Source organism: Centropristis striata, chromosome 9 (assembly GCF_030273125.1).
Source record: "Centropristis striata isolate RG_2023a ecotype Rhode Island chromosome 9, C.striata_1.0, whole genome shotgun sequence".
Lineage (NCBI taxonomy): Eukaryota > Metazoa > Chordata > Actinopteri > Perciformes > Serranidae > Centropristis > Centropristis striata.
This window is the reverse complement of record NC_081525.1, coordinates 3,910,600-3,934,556: the sequence shown is the minus strand read 5'-3', so window position 1 is coordinate 3,934,556 and position 23,957 is coordinate 3,910,600. Positions and strand designations below refer to the sequence as shown.

The 23,957-nt window shown below is 39.6% G+C and overlaps 1 protein-coding gene across 2 annotated transcripts in view; it reads right to left on the bottom strand.

The window, feature by feature from the left end:
- The window catches only part of nfic (nuclear factor I/C), a 41,075-nt gene extending 17,901 nt beyond the window's left edge, over positions 1-23,174 (bottom strand). Inside the window, exons 1-7 of one of the 2 annotated variants that reach the window (XM_059340569.1) lie at positions 22,966-23,174; positions 9,087-9,257; positions 7,750-7,926; positions 6,844-7,027; positions 4,638-4,712; positions 2,733-2,807; positions 1,866-1,998 (exon numbers count right to left, since the gene is read on the bottom strand). In XM_059340569.1, the coding sequence (XP_059196552.1) occupies positions 1,866-1,998; positions 2,733-2,807; positions 4,638-4,712; positions 6,844-7,027; positions 7,750-7,926; positions 9,087-9,257; positions 22,966-22,968 (818 nt within the window). In that variant the 5' untranslated portion in view covers positions 22,969-23,174. Of the gene's footprint in view, positions 1-1,865; positions 1,999-2,732; positions 2,808-4,637; positions 4,713-6,843; positions 7,028-7,749; positions 7,927-9,086; positions 9,258-17,337; positions 17,495-22,965 lie in introns of those variants that run through there. The other variant, XM_059340567.1, reaches the window with a different exon arrangement.
- Between the last annotated feature and the right edge of the window lie 783 nt (positions 23,175-23,957).

Genomic DNA, 23,957 nt, shown 5'->3' with positions numbered 1-23,957 from the left:
CCGAATTAACCCCGTGGCTCGGTGATGTACCTCTTCATGGAATCACGTTTGGCCAGGGCTCCCAAAGCCCCAAAGGAAGCCTTCCAGACCTGGGAGGAGAATTGGGGACCCCAGTCCGAGACAATGTCCACAGGGATGCCATGTGTATGAAACACATGAGATAAGATTCCAGCGATTAACAACAAAATTAACAATTCGGCGGTCTCCAAGGCAGAAGGGAGGTTAGGGAGAGGGACAAAATTAACCGCATTGGAGAACCGGTCAACAATAGTGAGGATGAGTGTTACCTTGAGAGGGAGGAAATCCGGCCACAAAATGGGATGCCTTGTTGCTGGCACAGACAGAGCAGGCGGCGACAAAGTTATGGGTGTCTTGAGTCATGGAAGAACACCAGAAACGTTGCCTCAGCAGGGAGAGATGAATCCCGGGATGACAGGTGACTCGAGAGGTGTGGCCCCACTGGAGCACTTGAGAGAGAAGCCGGACTGTGAGGAACAGACGGTGGGGAGTCGCTGGGCAAAGGCTGGGTGCGTACGGACTAGAGTTGAAATGGTAAAGGTAAATCATGGTACAGTCCGTACCTCGGTTGCGGTACAGTTTCGTTGCGTGTTTTGTGTGGAAAGAGAACAACTTTTTTTCTCCCAAAATGACCTCTTTATTTTGCTTTTCAGCAAAAACTGCATATCGCAGTAAATGAATTCCAGTATCACTGGTGTACTGAATAATATAACGCTTTTCCACAGGCTAGAGAACCACATCATTACGTCACTGTTCACATCTGAATATATCTCCGCACTCAACGGCACACTGCAGATGTTTTATTAGTCTGTGGTGGCAAGTGTGGTATTTTATGCTGCAGTCTGCTGGGGAGGCAGCATCAGACACAGAGATGCACTGTCAAGATTTTCGAGGCCATCTTGAAATACCCGGATCATCCGCTACATGAAACCTTTATGGACCTCTCTCTCCGTTGCAGGACGGAGAGATTAAAAAGATCCTTCGCTCCTACAGCCATCAGGCTGTCTCATTCTTCCAGAGTTACCAGACTAACTGAATTTAATAAAGTAATTTTGATTTGATTGGATTTGATAAGTGGATATGGCAAAAAGACTGCACTTTGAACCCAGCTTCAGTTACAACAGTGTGAGAGCGTGACTGGAAGCACAACAGTGATTGGACATTACCTCGTGGGGAAGGCGTTTTTTATCCTGCCTGGACAGGCACACACACAGTGGCCTGCAAAGCATCAGTGCAAAATTAATTGCAAAACCGAAAACCTGCGGTTCATAAGGGCATATTGTTCTGTGCAGAGCGGACCGAACGGTTCGGTATTTTACCGTGTGCCGTTGCATCCCGTGTAGGGACTTCTGAACCAGGTGGAAGGACGCATGATGGTGGTTGCTTCCTCCGTCTCCTCAGCAGCCAGCTGTCTGGACAGATTGCCTTTTCTTGGAACCAGGCCGGTAATTGAGTGTGAACTTGAACCGACCCAGGAACAGGGCCCAGAGGTAAGAGAGCTTCTTGTGGTCAGTCCAGACAGGGATGAACCTTCTGGTCCTTGGAGGAGCGCGGGGAGAGGATGGCCCCTACCCTAGATGTGAGTCAGACGCGTTGACCTCAATGATAAACTGGAGGGCTGGTTCAGGGTGCACCTGAATAAATCCTTGAGTCTGAAGGCCGCCTCGGCCTTGGGATCCTAGGAGTACCAGAGTCTGGAAGAAGTCAGTCTGGCCATGGGGGCAACAACGCTTCTGTAGTCACGGATAAACAGCCGATAGAAGTTGGCAAACCCCAAAAATCTTTGGAGCTGTTTACGGGAGGAGGGCTGTGTGTGTGTGTGTGTGTGTGTGTGTGTGTGTGATTACCCGCTGGATGAGGTGCTGGCCAGTGATCGCCTGAGGCTGACTGGCTGGTTGACAGAGTGGTTGAGGTCATAAGCCAGATGACCCTGCAGCTCCCCCATGGAGAAACTAGGTCCGACTCCTGTGACCACTGGAGCTACAAATACACAAACTGTGGTTATGACCTACACATGGATAATTGAGTCATCTATACTCCTATATTCTATAGCATCTCCATACTTGTATTCAATCTTTCAGCCAGTAGAATGAAAAATGTCACAAAACACGTAATGCTTATCATATATCCTAACTGCTGGGTTAAAGTGACTAAATCTGCTATCCTCTTCATTGCATGTTGTATCTTTTCTCCCTGTTTGTTAAAGTGTGAAGCAGATCATATGTTCATTATCCCAATAACACTGCTACACTGGCCAGTCAGGTTGTAGAGCAGCAGGAACAGCTGTGAGTCTGTTTGTGGCAGCAGACAGAGAAAAGAGGACACTCAGCTCAGACCTAATTAGTTTACTTGGAAGCAGCCTTGATTTTTTTCTGCAGAGTCACAATACTATAAAAGTGTTACTGTGACATTACATTTGAGGAAGCGTGCACAGTGGCTTGTGGATGACACCAAACATTTCTGATTTGTGCAGAAGTCAAGGACTTGAGTTAGATTTACATTTCATAATGTCAATAATGCTATGCCAATTTTGTTTGGTGCAGGTCTACTTCTTCTCTCATGGTGTTCAACAGCCATCATAGTTATAGTTATGGGTAGGAAACTCATAAATTCCAAATTTGAATATAGCCATTATTCTTTGCAGCCCCATAGCTTACTTTAAAATCATATGGTATGACATGTAAAGGCTAAAGCTAATGGTTTATTAGACTTACTTCTTGAGACCTGGACCAGTTCAGTGACACTGAAAACTCCTGATGTCACAAAACTCTCCTGGAATTCTGGACCATCTGTAGAAACAGGACAGAAATTAGATGCTGATGCTGTGTTTAATGTGTGTGAGTCCTGAGAAGGTGAAGAATGGTATGTTCCTTTGTAGCTGTGGAGTTGGCGAGTTTGATGGCTTGCTTTTATGCTTTCTTTGGCTTGTCTTCCTTTTTCCTGTTTCATTATTTTACTGTGTTGGTTGTTTTGTAACATTATGATCAAGAGGCTCTCAAGTATCTCACTATGCCACAATATGTGCTTTGGAACAAAATATAATCATATTTTGAAAACCATATATATCCGAATCCAGCAGCAGTGGTATTAAAAACACCTCTGACCTCAGCAACCACCAAAATCTTCAAAGTTCTTTCACTTCTTTCATTCCTTTTAAATTCTGGAGCGTACAGTCTTGAACCAAGTCTCCAGGTTCCTTTCCAAGAACAACCTACACGAACCAAATCAGTCTGGCAAGCAGGGTCACTCTTCTGAGACTTCACTCCTGTCTGTAACAGAACCACTGCGTCTGGCCAGAGCAGCTGGTCAATCATCAGCTCTACTGCTACTGGACCTCTCTGCAGCCTTCGACACTGTTAACCACCAAATCACAGAACTTGGTATATCAGGTTCTCCCTTCCGATGGTTCACGTCTTACCTTTGAGGGAGATCTTTTAAAGTATCTTGGAAGGGAGAAGTGTCCAAACTACAAAACCTTTCCACTGGGGTGCCTCAAGGATCAGTGCTAGGCCCCCTTCTCTTCTCAATTTACACCACTTCACTTGGTGCAATCATCATGTTCCCTTCCTTCCCACCAAACGACCCCACAGTCTCGGCTCGTATCTCTGCTTGCCTTGCCGACATCTCCACCCTCAGCTCAACCTCTCAAAGACGGAGCTTCTTGTCATCCCAGCCCACCCCACCTTATATCAACCTATCAATCTTCAGCTTGGATCCATGCAACTTGTGCCCACAAGCTCTGCACGGAACTTGGGTGTCATGACTGATGAAGAACTGATCTTCAAAGTTCATGTATTCCCAATTGCCTGATTGTGTCGATTCTCCCTGTACAACATCAGGAAAATCAGACCCTACCTGACAGACGAATCAACACAACTCCTGGTTCAGGCCCTCGTGACATCACGCTTAGACTACTGCAACTCTCTACTGGTGGGTCTTCCCACTCTTAATCTCTCTGCACTGGCTACAAGTTGCAGCTTGCATAAAATTCAAAGCCTTGTCTCTTGCCTACAAAATTGCAACAGGCACAGCTCCTTCTTATCTGAACTCCTTTGTTCAGGTCCACAAACCCTCCCGTCCACTACGCTCTTCAAGTGAAAGACGTCTGGCTCTTCCACTGCTGAAGGCCTCTACGTCTCAAACCAGACTCTTCTCCTCTGTAGTGCCCTGGTGATGGAACGAACTTCCAAACTCCATCCGATCTGCTGAGTCCTTCTCAATCTTTAAGAAGAGACTGAAGACCCAATTCTTTACTGAACACCTTCACACTTGATCTACACAGCTGACAACGATAAGTATCGTGCAACCTAAAAGCACTTGTGTCCTAATGGACTTAAACGTAACCCATGTCAATTACTCTTGCTATGTTTCTTGACTTCATCTTTGCTTGTGTTGTATTAACTCTCAATTGTACGTCACTTTTGATAAAAGCATCTGCTAAATTACATTGTAGAATTGTAGAATCTTTTAGCTGTAAGGCGAAGTGGCAAACACTACACCACGATGTAACCCACAAAGAGAAATGATCGACATTATGCATGTGTACGTACATTACATGTACTTCTTGTGTAACCAGGTTCCACAGAATACTCCTCCTAATGGAAGATTCTTTATATTACCCATGGTGGCGGTTCGACTGTCCTCCTGATCAGACCCCACTCCTGTATGACTGGGACTACTGCTCTGCTCTGCCTCTGGAGACAAAAAGAAAGAAATAGATCTAAGAACTTCAATAAATCAGGACAACTTTAGTAAGGCACAGTTCCTAGAGTTACAGCAGCCACAAAGAGAGAGAAGAAGGGTAAAGAACACTTTCCCCACATTCATCAAGGTGTCTCTTAGCTGCTCATGTTAGCTAGTTTGTCTCATACCTACTTGTCCCAGTCTGAGTCCATCAGGTGCCTATAAGAAGTACTACCTGGTTGGTTAAGGGGTGAAGTGAGGATGCAGCAGGAGGGAGTGACATGCTTTGAAATGAGTTTTTTTTTTTAAAAAGCAACAACAACTAATACACTGTTTATTTCCTGCAGGTTCTGTCCTCATAACTAACTGTTGTACATACTACTGTTTATTCCAGTAGAGGGCAGTGTACCATGGACAATTTCAAAGTAGAATAAAGGCTACTTTCAGTTGATATGTGCCAAGCTATTTGTTGGTGCACTTGAATGAAAAGTAGCCACCTATAATGATATTAGGTTAAGTTGAGTCCTGTTATGAGTCCTCTGTGAGAAAAGCTTTTTGAGAAGATGTGAACCAAATCAAATATTTGTCTCCACTAGTGCCTGACAAGTGTGTTAGTGGTTAATGTCACCAGTTGCGTAACTACCGACCAAGCTTACTATACTAGACACAGTGGCCCTCATTTAAGAAACCAACGTTTTGCAGAACAGTGGGTGTACGGTAATTTCTACGCAAGGCTCAGAATAGATCAATTTGGACATGAGCGGAGGTTACGATCAAATCTGATGTCTGATCTCAACTTGCGTACGCAAATTTGAGCCAGCCAGAAGTCTACAAATAGACTACTTTTTTTGGCATCCAAAGGTAATGCCTGCACCAGATAAACTCTGTGGAAGCTTCGGCCACCAGTATGAATGTGAGTGTGAACAGGTTAATGGGTGCAGTCTGTAGTGTAAAGCGATTTGGATAAGCAGCATCCGTATTTCCTCAATTTAAAGCCGGGCCCCTATTAATGACCGGCCTCATTTAGTAACCAGGTGTAAAAACTATTTTTAGTAAATAAAAGCCGGCCTCTTTTATAAGCCGGGATTCTTACCGGTGTTATGTCAAAGTCTGTTCCCCCGTCGATATGTGTCCCCCTTACCTTAACCTGCACCAACCTGACCCCTGACCCCAACCAGTCCTCCTTTAAGTTGTTAACATGAGCCCAAGTTTACCTTAACCCCCAACAGTTATCTCTACAAGGCCTAACCTTAAACTTAAATCCTAACTCCAACCAGGAGGTGATGCTACGGAGAACACCATTCAGGAAACATCATTTGACGGTAACAGATTTCAACACAACACCTGTATTTAGAAGTTTGGCCACACGAGTTAGTACTGTAGGTAAATATGGTTGTTTCTCCCGCTGTCCTAGTCATTCTCTGTAAAGTTAAGCCCTTTACGCACGTTCTTTTGGGCTTTTTAGTAGTTTAGACATTTTAAATCCTGCTTAAAATGAACATTCAGCGTGCTGTTCATTGTCTGTTTACATCCCAGTACTTCCAATATGGCCGACATCCGGGTAACTGGTTACAATGCGCTGTGTGAAACACTCTAAAAAGTGCCGGTCAGAGCTGCTCTGATTTTCTTTTTTTAATAAAAGCCTCCTTCAAATAACAGCCTGCCCCTATTATTAGCCGGGTCCCAAACTGATTTTTTATCCGGCTACTATTTGAGGAGATACGGTAAGTGCAGTCCATTTACCATTTACCCACTGATGTTGAGTGAGATTGAGTTAGTTCTTCTGGCTTCATCAGACAAAAGGTTCTAACCAAGAAGCCAACAAGTTAACAGAGAAGTTATGCTGTATACTATTATTCTTGCTTTGGAAATGTCATAATGTAGGTCTGCATGCCCACTTCAGGATGTGTCTTTGTGTGTTTATTTATTCTTTAGGTTGTATAATGGAGACAACAGAATTCAGCTACTCTCATGCCATCAGTCTTAGCTACAGTCATAACCAGCGGCATCCAATAATTCAGTGTACAACATCCTGTTAGAGTGATAGAAGCATCACTAGATCTCAACACACAAATGAAGGACAAGGTAGATAACACACCTTTAATGTTGCACATTAACATGTAAGTGTGTGTTGGTGCTTACCTCTCTCTTGTACATAGTAAGCGAGGTAGAGGTCCAGCTCTTTGACAGAGACAGAGATGTGTCTGGGCTGGACACAGAGGACTGGGTTGGAGCACTGACCCCCCTTCACCAGCCGCTCTCCGTCTGTGCTTTCCAATGGGATTCCTTTAAACAGGATCACCATCACCAGGTCCAACCGCCACACCTCGAAAATCACAAAACATCATCTTGATTGAATGTTTTAATGCATCATCTCTTTTCTACATATGAGCCCAGATGTCCGTCCCTCATAGCTAAACCAATGACATCATGTGATGGAGACTGAAAAGGGGACTGGTGTCAAAAAAAGACACAGTTAAACATGAAAACACACATTAACGCCCACCATACATGGTTTAACTCTATGGAGTCTTATAGGGCTATGTTGTCTGTTTTTGAATCCTTTTCATGTCTTTTCGTGTCTTTGTAAGTCATTTTGTGTCTTTTTGTGTCTTTTTTTAGTCATTTTGTGTCTTTTTTAGTCCTTTAGTCCAACATAAAATGTGATTTTTAATCTATTTTTTACTTTCAAAACACTATCATGCTCAATAAAGAATAAAATATTTTAAAAAGTAATGATAAAGTGTGCATTCACATTAGTTTGTGAACTAGAAAAGATGCCTGTGGACACTTAAATCATAAGTCTGTAATCAGCCATGAGAGTCAACATGTTTCATTTCACTTCAGTAGTAGTGAATTCCATTATACTGTAAACTATTTTATATGAAACCATTTATACAAGAGAATAGAGTGAATGTGGGAGCTGCTCTAGGTAGTAAGTGATGATCTATGGAGAGATCATGACTGATTGTGTTCCTCCACACTTGAAAAACTTTGCATACAGAACATTAAACTACCTTCAGATTACAAGATGTACTCTTTAGTTACCTTGTCAGCTTGTCGGAGACAGTCGATGCGTCTCATTTTGCCCTTCTGGTCGGGGTTTGACAGGACACAACACGCTGCTTTCTTCCCAGTGATTGACAGGACAAAGTCTTCTCTGCATTCAGGTCTTATGTCCTTTCTGAGCTTGGCCAAAAGACGGCTGGCCCACTTCTGTTTCACCTAGGAACAGAACTGTAGTGTACTGAATAATGTATTATTAATGTCTAGCAATGTGAAAAGTATATCAACATGTTGTTAAATAACTGTAAACCAGTGGTTCTCAACCATATTGTGTGTCACATTTTGCTTCAGGGAACTCCGTGTGAAAAGATTTCAGCTGTTGGAAATGATTCAGACCAGGTTTTTGCTAGCTGGAGCTAAAAAAATCACCATGAAGGAAGTTACTCTTATGGCTCTCATTCACATTGGGTGATTCTCCTGAACATGGTGCAGCTCATAGCAAAAATAGAGAGCTTGAATACATATTTTCTTTGACCCTTTATAACATATACAATCTAAAGTCACTGTTTAATAGGAATTTATAATCTATTTTAAAAAAATTAAGGTATTTTCTGACATTTTTAGATACTGTGAGCAACAAAATTCATTACCGTAACACATTTTTAAATACAAAAAACAACAAAAGTTTTTTTTTTTTTTTTTTTCTTGCTCAAGGGTAGCTGGTACCACCAAAATGTTTTATTAATTTTATTAAAATATGCACATATTTTAATGCAAATGATTCTATCATTACCGTAACATTTAACCATTTTTTCCTCATCAATTTTCCTTCAGATTTTTTATTCTTTATACATTGTTAAAAACATTATGTTTGATTATATTCTGTTAAATTATACATTTTTAAACAAATGTATATTTATTTTTTATAAAGTTTATTAAATATTTATTGAATATAAGTGTGGGGAAACCATGACATTTTTATCTGGATGCATTACGGTAATGAATTTGTGAATCAAAAATATGTTTAAAAATATAGAAAATATTATTTTAACACAAAACAATGAATTGTGCCTCATTATGGCTATATTGTTCATTCATATAAAAGTGAAATATATTTAGTTTAATTAAGTATGTCCTTATAATCTTCACAGACAGAACTTAGACTGGCTTCATGAGAATCACCCCATTGGGCTCAATTCTATAGTGATTAAATAGTAAATAAATGTAAACAATTTGTTTTCTGGGGATCCTCTGGAACATCCTCAAGGACCTGGAACATGGTTGACAACCACTGTTATAAATTAAATTAATAAATTAAATGTCCTGAGTTTGTTTAATTATCACAACTTGATTTCCACCACTCAACTCATCCACCCCACCTCTGCCTTCTCCCCCAGCAGTTCATCTTTGACAGCTCTCTCTTCTTCTTTCGTCATCCTTTTCTCGTGTTTTTTGAAGTATTTCCTTTTTCTGGCCTGCAGGTTGAACCATGTGTAGGCAAAGGCACGGACCTGGGGCAGCAGAGCCTCGATGAACGGATGGAACTCATCCTACAGGACACACAGTCAGATAAAAACACAGAGATTTACACAGTTATCACTAACCAACACACTTCTACCACAATGTCCTCAACATCTATATCTTTAGGTTACTGGTTGTAGGTTTCACCACACCACTTGGAATTAAATGTCAGTCTTGCTTTAACACAGATGAGATCGGAGAACTTTGACCTGACGCGGGGTATCAAACTCCAAAACGTTTATTGGTACTGAGAAATGTGACGTTTTCAAGTTGTGCTGGAATTGATTGTCTGGTTAGGCTCCTAATCCTCTTTACAAAGTACCTATTTTTTAGCAGCGGCACCGCTACTTCAGAATAGGGGATTGTTTTATTATTTAAATTCTGTAGCGGTGACTACAGCACACTCTCACCGCAGGGACGAGCAAATGGAAATGTCTTAACAACCGTAACAGCCGAGCTCTCTGTTAGCATTACAGGAGTTTCTGAGTGAGGTTAGACTGCCTGTTAGCGCTAACGGCTAGCTAACGTTCCTGGAAGAGAACGAAGCACACTGCAGTCAGTCTGCCTCCACTTGTTTTCCTGGTGCATGTATTTACTAAGCGTGACGGAAAAAATGTGTTGGATCCACCTTCAAAATAAAAGCAAACACATGTAGCTTTCAAAATAAGAGTCCACCACTAAATTCAAAAGAAGACTGTCAAAATGAGCTGCTGCATTTTTATTCATGTTAGTTCAAATCCACAAAATCCCAACAATAAATCCATCAACAAAAGGTTCCCTTCAGAGCATGTGGGCATCATGCAGACCTCCATAATGTGCTGAACGCGTCTTGCTATCCTGGTGCTGGTATTGTGCTGGAAACCTCCAGACTGGAGGAACTGGACCAGCAGGGTCCAGCTGCTCCACTGGTACTGAAAGAGTGCATGCAGCGCAATTTCCTCCCGGTGAAGGAAGAGCTTACAGGATCAGGACGTCGCTCGTTTAGAGAGTCTTGCCAGCTTCTGATTACTATTAATTGCCTCGACAGCAATCTCCATTGATGTGTTCGATTACACACAAGGAAGCACCATGTTTCAGTCCATGCAGTCCGGGGGGAAGATTTAAGTTCAAACTATGTTCCAGCGGGTCAATGTATTCACTTGTACTCAGTAAATTTGTAACTTGTGTGCAGATGTTTTGTTCACATTTTGATTCCAATTGCTGTTTTTGTAAACCTGCATTGTTCTTTTATTTGTCTGTTTAGGCACAATGGCAGCAGTGTTTTGGTGGCCCCAAGCTGTCGCTGTGGAGAAAGAAAATCATTAATCTGCTTCATGTTGACATAAAAAGTTGCTGAGAGTCTGTGTCTCTGTTCAACATTCTGCTCTAATAAATGCATAATATATCAGCCTGTTTTTAATTATTGAAATGTAATGCTATTGGGCAACACAAGAGCTGGTGTTCAGAAATGTAGAAAGTATAACAGATGATACTTGACTGAAAAAACAAGCTTTAGAACATTTGTAAGTTTATATATAATCTCATGATGTGAGATTATATATTATACCTCCCACAGACACCTGTTGACTGTCTGCTACTGTCTGGGGCCAAGTAAGGTTGTCTCCATAGCAACCGATACGTTAGCGATTTTTGTCATTCCTGCGAGCTGAGACGGGACTGATCAGGTACTGGGCTAAGGGGTCTCAGCCTTACACACTCGAACTCCCAAACAGATATGCATACATCTTCTCTCTTTCATCTCTGTCTCCCTGTCCTGTCCACCTCTGGCATATTGTATGTGTGTTAAGTATACGTTTGGACGGGTTGATGGCTAATTTTGTTGTCCTAGTACTTGTTACTCTGTGCAATGACAATAAAGGAAAATATGACTCTGATCTGACTCGCTCTGTTTCATTTGAATATTTGAGCTGGAGCCGTTCATTTAATTTAACCCTTTGGAGTCGCTGATCACACCAAATCACAGGACTTCTTCATGACGTCACAACGTAAAAATGAAGCAGTGTGACACCCTGCCGTTAACTTATCAACTTACTAACTCCAGCCAGTTTCTGTTTGATGATGATAGGTCAAGAAAAACAGGAGATAACGTCAAATATATTTAATATTAAAATATAGAACTCGATGATATCCTCCTTTTACCTTCTATATGTTGTATTTGTGATCTGTGTTCACATTCACATCGTTTAAAATTCTTTAATGAACATTATTGTGTTATGTAGTTACTAAGTATGAAACCTAATTTTCGAAATCTGATTTTATGTTCTTTTGCATGTTTTTTTGTGTTAAAATGTTGATGCAGAAATTTAAAAAGTGAAAAAATAATAATAATCGAGTCATATAGGTGAGATAGTACTGAAAAAAAATGAATCCACATGTCACGGTAAACAATTTTTTAAGTGGTATTAACAGGCTGAATGATTCAAAAATGGACAAAATAAACCAGGACTCCAAAGGGTTAACTGTGCGTTGTCCTTAGTCCTCTGTTTTAATTTGTTTGCTAACTGACTGTTCAGTTACGTTTTGTAGCGTTAGTGAGATTTTGTCCATTGAGCAGCCTCTGCTAATGTCATCAGCAGCATTAAGTTAGCGACAAACCCCATTAACTGGTGTGTGTGTGCTCTGTCTGAAGCAGTTGTAGCAATAATCATGGCCTGCCACTGCTTAACGGTCATAATGGAAACCCTTTATCTTTTTTTGGGATACAAGCTGCTGTCTTTACACAGTCAGCCCAGTGTTTGAACATGGAACATGGTTACTCTCTGTTCTCATCAGAGAAGGAAATAATCACATTCATTATTTGATATTTTACAATAGTTTATGCAGTTTACCTAAATAAAGTTGCCGGTGAATGAACATCTAATGTATGTGTATTGAAATATGGTTTTGTAATGCATAGAGCAGGGATGGGCAACATGAGGCCCGGGGGCCACATACGGCCTGCACCATCACTTGAAGTGGCCCTCAGTACAACTACATGCATTTGAGCATGAAATCTTAAAAGTGCTGTGTAAAAATGCACAAAATTACTTCTTATTACTTCATGTTGGTCTGCTGTTCTTGCACTAAAAAAAAAAAGAAATCACAGTTTTTTATTTGCTTCAAACCTTTTGTATTCCTAGTTATATTTGAGCATGAAATATGTTAAGTTACTGCACTGTAAACATATTTAAAATTGCAGTTTCATCATATCTGGTTAGTGCATGCTCCTATATGTGGCCCTGTGGTAGTGGCCATGAAAAACTGTGGCCCCCTGCAGCATTTAAGTTGCCCATCCCTGGTCTAGATTATTTGTATCCTGTTTTGCTGCAGAGTGAAAGACAAACTCAAGTCCTCATATCTCTTGGAGTCAGCTGATGGATTGTGGGTTTTACATTTTTGTGGTGAGACGAGGATGTTGTATTTGCTCTTATACTGTAATTATAATGTATTACAGATTTTAATGAATCGCTCCGCACATGCATACACACACCTCATTAATACATCTTTGCAATCTAATACAACAACCCTGTCACAGGTTTAACTTTACCTGATTATATTGTCAGACAGGTGATTAATGTAATTAGTTTAGCTGGTGTGGTCTACTTGAGTGGAATATTTTGTGTTTCTGAGCATTTTGGATATTTTGCCCCAGGCATGTATGGAAACAGATTGGACAAAATATTAGAAAATGTACACTGTTATTAATTCTAAGTATAGCTATCATTTATCTAACCATTTGCAGTTCCTGCAGAGGCGGGGCTTCAGAGAAAAGTCAACAGCTTTGACTTTTGTCTGTGTATTTTTAAAATGTGGCTGCCTGCTCGAATCGTTTTTCCAGGATCTCCAACCCCAACTTTAATCCTTCTTTGTTTCCACTTTCACAGTGAATGGTGCTAGAAGTGTTCCAGTGACTGTGGCAATGAAAGACCTGCCCTTCAGTTTTTCCAAGTAGGTCCCTTATTCTGAAGCACCATCGAGTCAGACATTATGGGAATAACAATCGTATTCCATGTGTGCATGCAAGATGCCCATGCACTTTTATAACGTTTAAAAAAAATAAATTAAAAATCTGTGCTGTGCAAAAAATAATTTCATGTTGTTTCAGATAAACGTGGAATTTAAGCGCATCACAACCTGTTGCAGCTTCACCTTCTCTGAAAGTCTGCTGAGAGTGTTTGAAAAGCTGTTAAAGCTGATCATTTCATGTGTTCTGGTGTTTTCCCTCCATTCGCAGCTACTGGCAGGAACTTAAGAAATGTATGGATAAAATACTGAGGGTAGACCTTCCACCTACTTTTGAGGTTCTATATTTGGGGAAATAAGACAGATTTTACGAGATTAGGAGACAAAAACATATAAACGTATAAAATAATGTTGATTGCAAGCAAAAAAGCAATTACCAGAAAGTGGATGAAGAAGGAGGAACCTAAGATTGAGGACTGGGTTGAGGTTATACATAATATTTATGTGATGGAAAAGTTAACTTTCTCCGTGAGACTGGAGGAGGACAGATTTAAGAGGATATGGAAAAATAGAGTACATAAAACCAATTAGGTCTGACTTTATGTGAGATGTCCATCATTAGAAGGAAAAGTACCCTGGCTCGTAGCTACAGAAGTTGAAAAGTTCTGTTTTAAATTCTTCCTAATTTGATTTATTGTTTTTTGGTTATTATTATTTTTTTCTTTCATGAATATTATTTTTTATTTCTCCAATTTTGCAACACTGGAACAAATTGTTGTTTAATTGGTCAGAATTTTTGGATAACAGTGGATGACTACTATTTCAGTTGCACAGTTTTATTGGAGTATATAAAAATGTTAATTTATAAAAAAGTTATTTTATATCTGATCCAAGATGAAAGATTGAGGAAAGATGTATCATGATGCATTATTTATGTATACCAGATGTATGCAAAATGTTTGTTAAAATGTTCAACAAAAAGAAAGTTAAAAAAAAAAGCTGAAAGACATAGCTGCCATGATGACAGTAAGAACTTTTAACTCCAAACTGTTTAACTCTAAAGTGTTTGGCCAGATGTCCTCAGGTCCTCAGGGTCTGACCCACCTGACCCTTCCTGAAACGCAGACCTCGTCTAATTTGCCTTGCTGGGTTTGATATTTTTGCCTTGTCATCACCATTTAAAAATACATATCACCACCAATGGCGCAATGCCTGAAAGCTGGTAGAGGCGGTTGACTCTGCTGCAGACACACATGACATGGCTCTTTCCATATCCTCTACCACAGTAATTCTCAACCTTTTTGAGTCACGACCCCCAATTTAACAAGCATGTTGTCTGTGACCCCCGCTCACTGAACAGAATCACACAGTTCAAAATGACCACAAAAAGACACAAATTGACAACAAAATGATCAAAAATAAATAACATGACTAAAAAAGACACAAAATGACCAAAAAAGGAAACAAAATGATCAAAAAAAGACACAAAATGACTCAAAAAAAGACACATAATGAGCGAAAAAGGAAACAAAATGACTAAAAAAGACACAAATTGACCACAAAATGATCAAAAAAAGACACAAAATGACCAAAAAAGATACAAAATGACAAAAAAGACACAAAATGACCAAAAGAAGACATGAAATGACCAAAAAGAGTAAAAACACATGACTTCCAAAATGATTTGGCGACCCCCACAAGGTTGAGAATAGCTGCTCTACCAAATACATCTTCCTTATTTGGAGGTCTATTTAAGCTGGAAAATTTCTATGAAAGATCTCCTTCTGCTCGTCAATGCTGCGGGTGCCCTGCATTAGTATTTTCACCTGCTCCACCAATTACCCAGCATCCACCTGCAGCCTCTGATTTGGGGGCCAAGGGCCTCGTGCCCTCGTAATTTGGCATCGTGCCCTTAAAAAACATATCTGCCCTGAGGCCACGGTGGCCTTGATGCCCCCATGCACTGGCCCAGTTGGTTTTGCGGTTTTCTGGTCTGCCTCTTTCCTGTCAAAACAGCTTTGACACCTGCGTCTTTTGGGAAAAAAAAGTGTATATTGATGGCATTCATCATCAGCCGTGGGTTTGATTCAAGCCTGCCATGTTAGCCGGTCACATTAGCCGCACACATGAGCCGGATGCATTAGCCGGTCACATTAGCCGGTCGTGTTTGCCGGTCACATTAGCCGGACGCGTTAGCCGGTCACATTAGCCGGACGCATTAGCCGGTCACATTAGCCGGTCGCGTTAGCCGGTCACATTAGCCAGTCGCGTTAGCCGGTCACATTAGCCGGACGCATTAGCCGGTCACATTAGCCAGTCGCGTTAGCCGGTCACATTAGCAGGTCAGTAGCAACGGCACAAAGTGTCAAACCGAGGTCAACCAAAAAGGGCGCCATATTAACCTGCTGAAACGACACATATCGCCACCGAGTGTTAAGGAGGAGGACACGTTCCCGTCAGTCATTCAATTTTCTCAGTTGCGTCTAAACTGGGACAAGGACAGAAGTCCGATTAGATGCCAAAATTGATTTTTTAAGCAAAGCTCGATTAAACTGCATGTAAACGCACTGACTGATCTCCTCCACACTCCGATGCAGGTCTGCTCTCCATCCCCTGCACCAAACTGTGAACTTTTGGAGCCAGTGCCTTCAGTGTCACAGCCCCCACCCTCTGGATCATTCTCCCAGCCAAAAGCCCCATTCCATCACAGAATGCAGCATTTGCATATTAAGTAGCCATGTGCTTCGAGTAGTTTCATGGAAATTGTCATGAAATCATCATGGAATCATGGAAAACTGTAAGATATTCATCATTGCTCACTGCCATCGCAGTTGACTTATCAATTAACATGCAATAATAAGTTAAAAACACATATACAGCTTGACAAGAGTGTGATTTAAACAGCTGTCTATGCAGATTATGCTTCACCTAATGTGACGAAAGACAGAGTCAGTGTGGATTGAACGATGGAACAATCACGTCTCCCTGAAAACAAATATGTCCATCAGTCAGTGAGACATAAGCCGTTTTTCCTTTAGGGGGAAGAGTGGCGCTAGGAAAGTCTCAGGCCGAGCCCTCTCAAATGCCCGCTCATCTGCGTGTCTCCATTACAAAAAGGCCCCAGAGGGATTTAGAGACTCTGGAGGTGACGTTTGGTTTTCGATCATCACGTAATCGCTTAGCAACGGTTTCGACCGTGATCTGTGATCACATACACAACGGATAAAACACGGAGACGCAACTGTGGACGCTGTCGCTAACTGTGCACAACATCAGCAGCTGATCATAAACAAACCAGCATGGCTAATTATGCACAGCTTCTCCGCTGATCGTAAACATAGTGATTGTGAATTAACCGGCATCACTAACTGTGCACAGAGTGTCTGGTGCTTGTTGTAAACAAACAGAGATCGCTAAGTGAACACCTCCTGCAGCAGCAGCACATACACACTGTACTGCTACAGAGCTAACTGTTAGCCTGTTAGCAATTTGCAGACTGGACGCTAAGGCTCGTTAAGAAAAAGACACAAAATGACTAAAAAAGACACAAAATGACCCAAAAAAGACACAAAATGACCAAAAAAGACCCAAAATTACTAAAAAAAGACACAAAATTACCAAAAAAAAGACACAAAATGACCAAAAAAGACACAAAATTACAAAAAAAAGTCACAAAATTATTAAAAAAGACACAAAATTATTAAAAAAGACAAAATTACCAAAAAAAGGAATTAAAGGGACCTTGCACACACAACACGGTAAAGTGCCATTCATATAAAACTCACATTAAACTTTCATATCAAGGTGGGGGCCACAAAATATCGTCACGAGGGCCACAATTGGCCCGCAGGCCGCGAGTTTGATGTGTCACATGGTAGGAAACTAGTTGCACGATGGAAGAACTCAGAGGTTTGTGTCGAGTTCCCCAGATGGAAATGTTCATATGCAAACACACAGCAGACGAGCTGACTAACACACTGTGGAGAAGACGGAGCTCCAGCTAACAGCCCCGTTAGTCCACCAGGCCTGGTGCTCCCTTCACTACCTGCTCCAGATATCAATCTCTGGTTCATGTCTGTGTGTCTGTCCTGCACAATGACACCCAGTGGGAGTGGATCACACACACAGTGTCCTGGTTAGCTTCTGATTAACACAGTGGCCTTTTACCTGAGACAGAGAGAGAGACGAAAACATCATGTTGAGAAGCAGCTTTGCATTTACACAAATATCCCGACGATTGCCATTTGTTTCTGCACATTTCAACAGCGGTAGCTCCAGGTCAAAGAAAACGCTGGATTCCCTGGGCTCCTTTAACAATCCACATCTGAGAGAGAGAGAGAGAGAGAGAGAGAGAGAGAGAGAGAGAGAGAGCTCCGGTCGGCTCGGATAACTCTGCCGCGTTAACTCCAGAAATGATGACACACCAGAAAAGTTAAGGCTCCGGAAAAAAGCTCCGCAGGGAGAAAAACACAGAGGAAGTTTGGAGTAATCGCTGCGTGGAGAGCATGGCCGCAGGGGTAACGGAGCACGGAGAGGGACGTTGTCATTTTGAGAGGGAAGGAGATGAGGGGGCGAAGAATAAAAGGAGAGGAGTGAAATGACGTGATGAACTGAGCCCATCCCAAACGACAGGCTTAAAGCCGCAGCAGCTGCAGGCAGCAAGCACTGTACGGTTCATCTCAGGATCCACACACACACACACACACACACACACACACACACACACACACACACACACACACACACACACACACATGCGCATTCTTGTACTTCTATCTTTGTGAGGACCCTCATTGTAATAGTGGATTCCCTAGCAAGGTTATAATAGTTTTGGATTTTTCATCAGTTTTAGTTTTAATTTCGTTGTGAATTTTTGTTTTCAAATTCAGTTAGTTTTAATGAGTTTTTAGAGTGAGTTTGATAGTTTTAGTTGTTTTTTTTGGAATGCTTTAGTTTTAGTTTAGTTTTATTAGTTTTAGTTTTTTGTAATGGGGTATTTGTTGGGTGGGAGATTAAAAGAGGTCACAGTAAATTTTGCCTTTATTTCCTTTCGCTTATCCATCTTTAGTATGGATGAAAAAAGTTGACAAAGACGAAAACAAAGAGCATTTTCACTACAATTTTAGTTAGTTTTAGTTAGTTCTGTAACCACACAATACAGTTTCAGTTAATTATAATTTTTTTAAAAACTCATTTTTATTTTTATTTCAGTTAAGGAAAATGTTTTTTAAATTCTAGTTTCCCTTATTTCGTTTCGTTTTCATTACCTATAATAACCTTGGTTCCCTAGCCCCTTACCCTTACCCTTAACCCTAACCCTAACATAAACCTGATTGTAACCTTTAACCCTTAAAACAAAGTCTGAACTCTCAAAAAAGCCTTTAAAGAAGCGAGGACCGGCCAAAATGTCCTCACTTTGCAAAACATGTCCTCACTCTGTTGGTTAAAAACGTGTACCGGTCCTCACTATGTAGGAAGAACAAGAACACACACACACAGAGTGGAGGTGTTCTCTTGACTTGTGAGGCTCAGTTCACAGTGAATACATGCCAAAAACAACTCTTTCATTATTCTCTATGATGTTCCTCCCAAACCAGTAGTGGAACGTTACTATTGACTCACGTACTTCAAAACAAATTATCTCCATCTCAACCAACTATAATACCACAGCTCTAGATTAATCATCAACCCTCTGAAATCTTGGGCTATTTTGTCTGTTAAAAAAATCTGTTAAAAAAATCTTTACCATGCCATGTTGGTATCAGGTTTTTCAGCGTTACCTCATCTATATGTCCTGATAATTAATGTCTAACTTTGACTTACTTGATCAAAATTTTGAACCCAAAAGAAACAAATGAAAACATAAAATCTGATCTTGAAAATTATGTTTTACACACAGAAATGTACATGTTGCAAATATGAACACAGGTTGCATATTTAACATATAACAGGTAAAATGAGGATAATATCTAGTTCTACATTTTATACTAAATATATTTGACATTTGGCACGGTTTTACTTGGCTGAATATCATCAAAAAAAAATCTGGTATGGAGTTTCAAGCCAGAACTTTAGAGGGAAGCTGATGAAGAGACTCAATGTTTCATTTTTATGTCTTCACGTCATGAAGAAGTCATGTGCAGCTGCTTTCATGGACTCCAGAGAGTTAATAATAATAATAATAATAATAATAATAATAATAATAATAATAATAATAATAATAATCTTATAATAAAATTGTGTAACACTCATATGGTGCACTTTCACTTGTAACAGGATTTTTTTTTTACAATAGTACTTTTACTTAGCCTAAGTAATTGCTCAGAAGTGTTCCTAAAAACTGATATTTTGTTTTACAATAGATCAGATTTATCTTCTTGTAGTTGCACACAGTAAGTAAAGCTACAACAATGATGTGCTGTTTAGTATCTAACAGAATCAAAGTGCACAGTCTATAGATGTATTAAGAACACATATAAACTGTCATACAGAGTCTAACTGCAGTAACTACACAAAGATTAACACTGAGAAAAACTGCTTTAAAGATTTTTAACGTTTTTTAACTGGCCAGCCAAATGGGTTATAGGTAGTTTAGTGATACTTATTTTTAGTGACACTTTAGTGATTTAGTGACACTTATTTCTACATGTATTGATGATGGAATTTTATGTTCAAAAATCGTGATAATTTATTTGACCTTTGACCCCAAACATGTAGTTTCTGCACTCTGGTTTTGCTGTAAAAGGTTCTAATAGTGATGCAGAAACTACGATGTTGTTGTCTTATTTCAGCTTTTATATTTAGTTTTCAGCTTAATAAACATTTTCAAATTGATTTTGTTATAAATGTATTTAAAAGTGTTTGACAACTCTATTCAGAGATTTGTGTATTTTAGACTTAATATTATAAAGTAACATTATATTTTCGTCTTAATATAATTTTATCTCACTTTTTTACTTCATCACTATCTAGATAATAATTTCCGTTTCAAATAAACTTATAATTTCTATTTTTCTTGTCTTCACTATTCAACACAATGAAGAAATACAAGGCTACACTGTATCAGACCGTCTGCTTTGGTTTTATGTTTAAATTTATATATTTATATGCAAAGCAGACCGTGGTAAGTCTGCTTTGGTTTTGAGTTGGATTTTGTATTTACTTAAAATTTTTATATCATAGTTCTCTGAATTAAAGCAAAATTGAAATCTTAAACATTGTCACAAGATAAAACAGACATCAAGGAGTTCATTTTTAGTTAAAACTCAATTTCAAAATTGTAGTTACTGCAGTTAGACTTTGTAGACTGAACAATAAAAATGACTTATAATACATATTATATCAAAGTGATGTGACTGTAACGTGCAAGACGACCCAGGGCTGTTTTACAATGAAACCAAAAAGAAAATATTTTTTATTTTTAAGTGTCTTGTTGTTATACTTTTAAACTGTTGTCACCACTTCCATGTTAATAAAACATTTTCACTTTTAGAGTATTCATGATGAGTCTTTTACCTCACTAGTACTGACATCATTTAAGGCTACTGTTACTTTTAATAAAAGGTTTATATGATCCTTCCACTGGAGCAGCTTTAATTAGGCCTCATTAACTAACAAACTCTGCCACTTGAAGGCATCACACAGGCTCATGTTGTTCCTGACCTGTGGGCGCCACAAGCTGTGTTAATGATCATTTGGATGGATAGATTACTTTATTCTTTAGTAGTAGTAGTAGTAGTAGTAGTAGTAGTAGTAGTAGTAGTAATAATAATTACGTAGCAATGTGATAATGTGATGATAGTGGTCTTTAGCTTTGTCTTACTAACATTTAATAATCAGACTGAAAGTAATGACAGTTTGTCTGGATGCATTCGATGGTTGTAACAAACAAACAGCCTTAAGAAGTGAAATAGAAGATCAGTTGGTAGGAACAGCAGCAACATGACGGTAATAATGTTATTGTGACTAGACAGTATATAATAATAGTACAGTATATATATAGTATATAATAATAATAAGATAATATAATATTAATAATAATAATAAGGCCAGTATAATAATAGTAATATATCACAGTATATAGTAATAATAGTACTATTGTATAATACTAGTACAGTATATATAGTATATAATATATACTATAATATATAATAATAATAATATGATAATATAATAATAGTACTATATCACAGTATATAGTAATAATAGAATAATATTATATAATACTAGTACAGTATATATAGTATATAATATACTATAATATAATAATAATAATAATAATAATAATAATATAATATATAATAACAATAATAATAATAATAATAATAATTATAATAATAAGGCCAGTTTAATAATAGTAGTATATCACAGTATATAGTAATAATAGTAATGGTAGCAACAGTTTATGTATATAATAATAATAATAATAATAATAATAATAATAATAATAATAATAGTAGTAGTAGTAGTAGTAGTAGTAGTAATAATAATAATAATAATAATAATAACATAGCAATGTGTCATATATTTAGTGTCATATATGTGTCAATAAGTTAAATGCAGTTTATTCTCAGATAATATCATATATGTGATAATGGAGGGAGGTGGAGGTGCATCATTTCATATCTTTCTTCTCTCCACTATATCTGAGCTGTTGTCAGGACTCAGGGGGGCCGGCTAACTCCTGGGGGGCCGGCTAACTCCTGGGGGTGTGGGTGTTTCTCCCAGCGGCTCTGTGTGCCGGCTGTTGGCTGGGACAGGAGGCCCTCTGTCGGCCTGTCATCTACCTCAGCCCGCTGGCTCTGACTGCGGCCATTTTCTGCTGACTAACAGACACGCAGCGCACACAAACAGGAGAAGAAGAAGGCTGGAGCTGAAGTTTAACTTGGCCTTCCGCCGTCCCGCGGGACGACCTGAGCCGGGGCGGAGGGGCCTGCCGGTACACGCTCCCCACTAAAAAACCCCAAACTCAACAACTTTCACCCGTGCACAAACACCGAGCATGTTGTCCGGTAACCGCCAGGGGTCGGAAACCACATCCAGCCGGCGCAACATCAATAAGGCACCGTTCGCCCACACGGAGGCGCATTGCTCCAAACTTCATTTAAAACTACCAGGAGTGAGGAAAAACTTGTTTAATCTCTCACATACTTGTCGTCCCGTGTGTGCCATGAAATCCTCTGCTGCTTGGTGGTCTTTTGGAAAATTCGGCGCACATTAAAATACCCAAAAATGTCTTTAAGTCAACAAAACATGAAGTTTTATAACCGCTTCACACTGCTGGCTTCCGCCCTGCACAACGCGCAGGAGGGAATTACGCAAATTGGCAGAAGGAGGTGAACAGATTCTTAAAAGTTTAGATATTATTCAAAAATGGGTTGTTTCAAGTGTTATTTATGAGCCGAATGTAAGAGTGGATGCTGTCAATCCAACAGTATTTTTAACTTGTGCTGTGCCAGGCGCGTATCTGTGCCGGCGTGGAAGGGATGTTTATTTTGCGAGATATTTGAATGAAATTCAGGGAGAGATTCTTCCCACAGACAAGCGTCACTTCTCGGACATTAAAGCCCCGGACGGTGCTGCAGATGAACCCCGGGCTGAGGAGAGACCGAGGCTCGCTGACACGGAGAGAAACGGAGGGAAGTGGCGCCGCTTTGTGCTCCACTTTGAGCTGCGTAGCTGATGTTACTCACTCCAACTCCTCGCATTGCGTCTTTTTTGGGAAAACACGAAACAGCACACCAATAGGAAGGGGCACTCTACTACATTATTGTACCGGAACAGGTTTTGTCCTACCATTTCGAAGCTGAGCCGACACCGGGGAGGTTAAAGCTGATCTCTGCCCATCTCAGCAGCCGCTCGTTATCATCCCATATTAATTTATATCATCATGCGCGTGCCACTCGGACTAAATCCGCTGTGCTCGACACCAGAAACGTCCCGCGTCAAGCTTCGGGCTGCGCGGCGGTAACCCCCCCTCCCGGTAGGCTGCGGCAGAAGACAAGAGCTCAACTCACCGTCTCCCTCTCTTCTTTCCACACACTTTCTCTTTCTCTTTCTCTCATCCACCTCATCCCTCCACTGTCTGATCCTCACTTTCCATTTTAAACTCAACTAGTGCAGGGCCTGTAGGAAGTCTGTATTGTTATAGTGGGAGATTAAGTAGATTTTTCAATTATGTCCAAATGAGGTTGTGTGTGAAAGTGGGATGTAATGAGGTGTAATACTACTCTTGTTAACTCTATGGAGTCTTATAGGGACATTTTGTCCATTTTTGAATCCTTTTCATGTCTTTTCGTGTCTTTGTAAGTCATTTTGTGTCTTTTTTTGGTCATTTGTGTCTGTTGTTATGTATTTTTTGTGTCTTTTTTGGTATTTTTGTGTCTTTTTTGGTAACACTTTACAATAACTATCTAAGTGATGTTTATAGATGGTTTATAAACCAATTATTATTAACCATTTACAAAATTCTATGAATATTTAATCTTTAAAGTTTTCAAGCAATTTCTTAAAGGCATAAGAATCATTTTGAAATAATTTACATACTTAATATGGTGTTAAAAATGTTATAATGAGTGTAAAGCTATTAATAAACTAATAATTATGTTTGTTTATGGTAAAGTAATCTGTTTGGCATTTATAAATTATAGTTCAACATTATTACATTTTCTATTCACCATTCTAAATGGCCTATATAAATTAAATATATATTAAACATGAATAAATCTGTTTACCATTTATAAATGGTCTATTTACCATCTATAAATGATGGTTATTGTAAAGTGTTA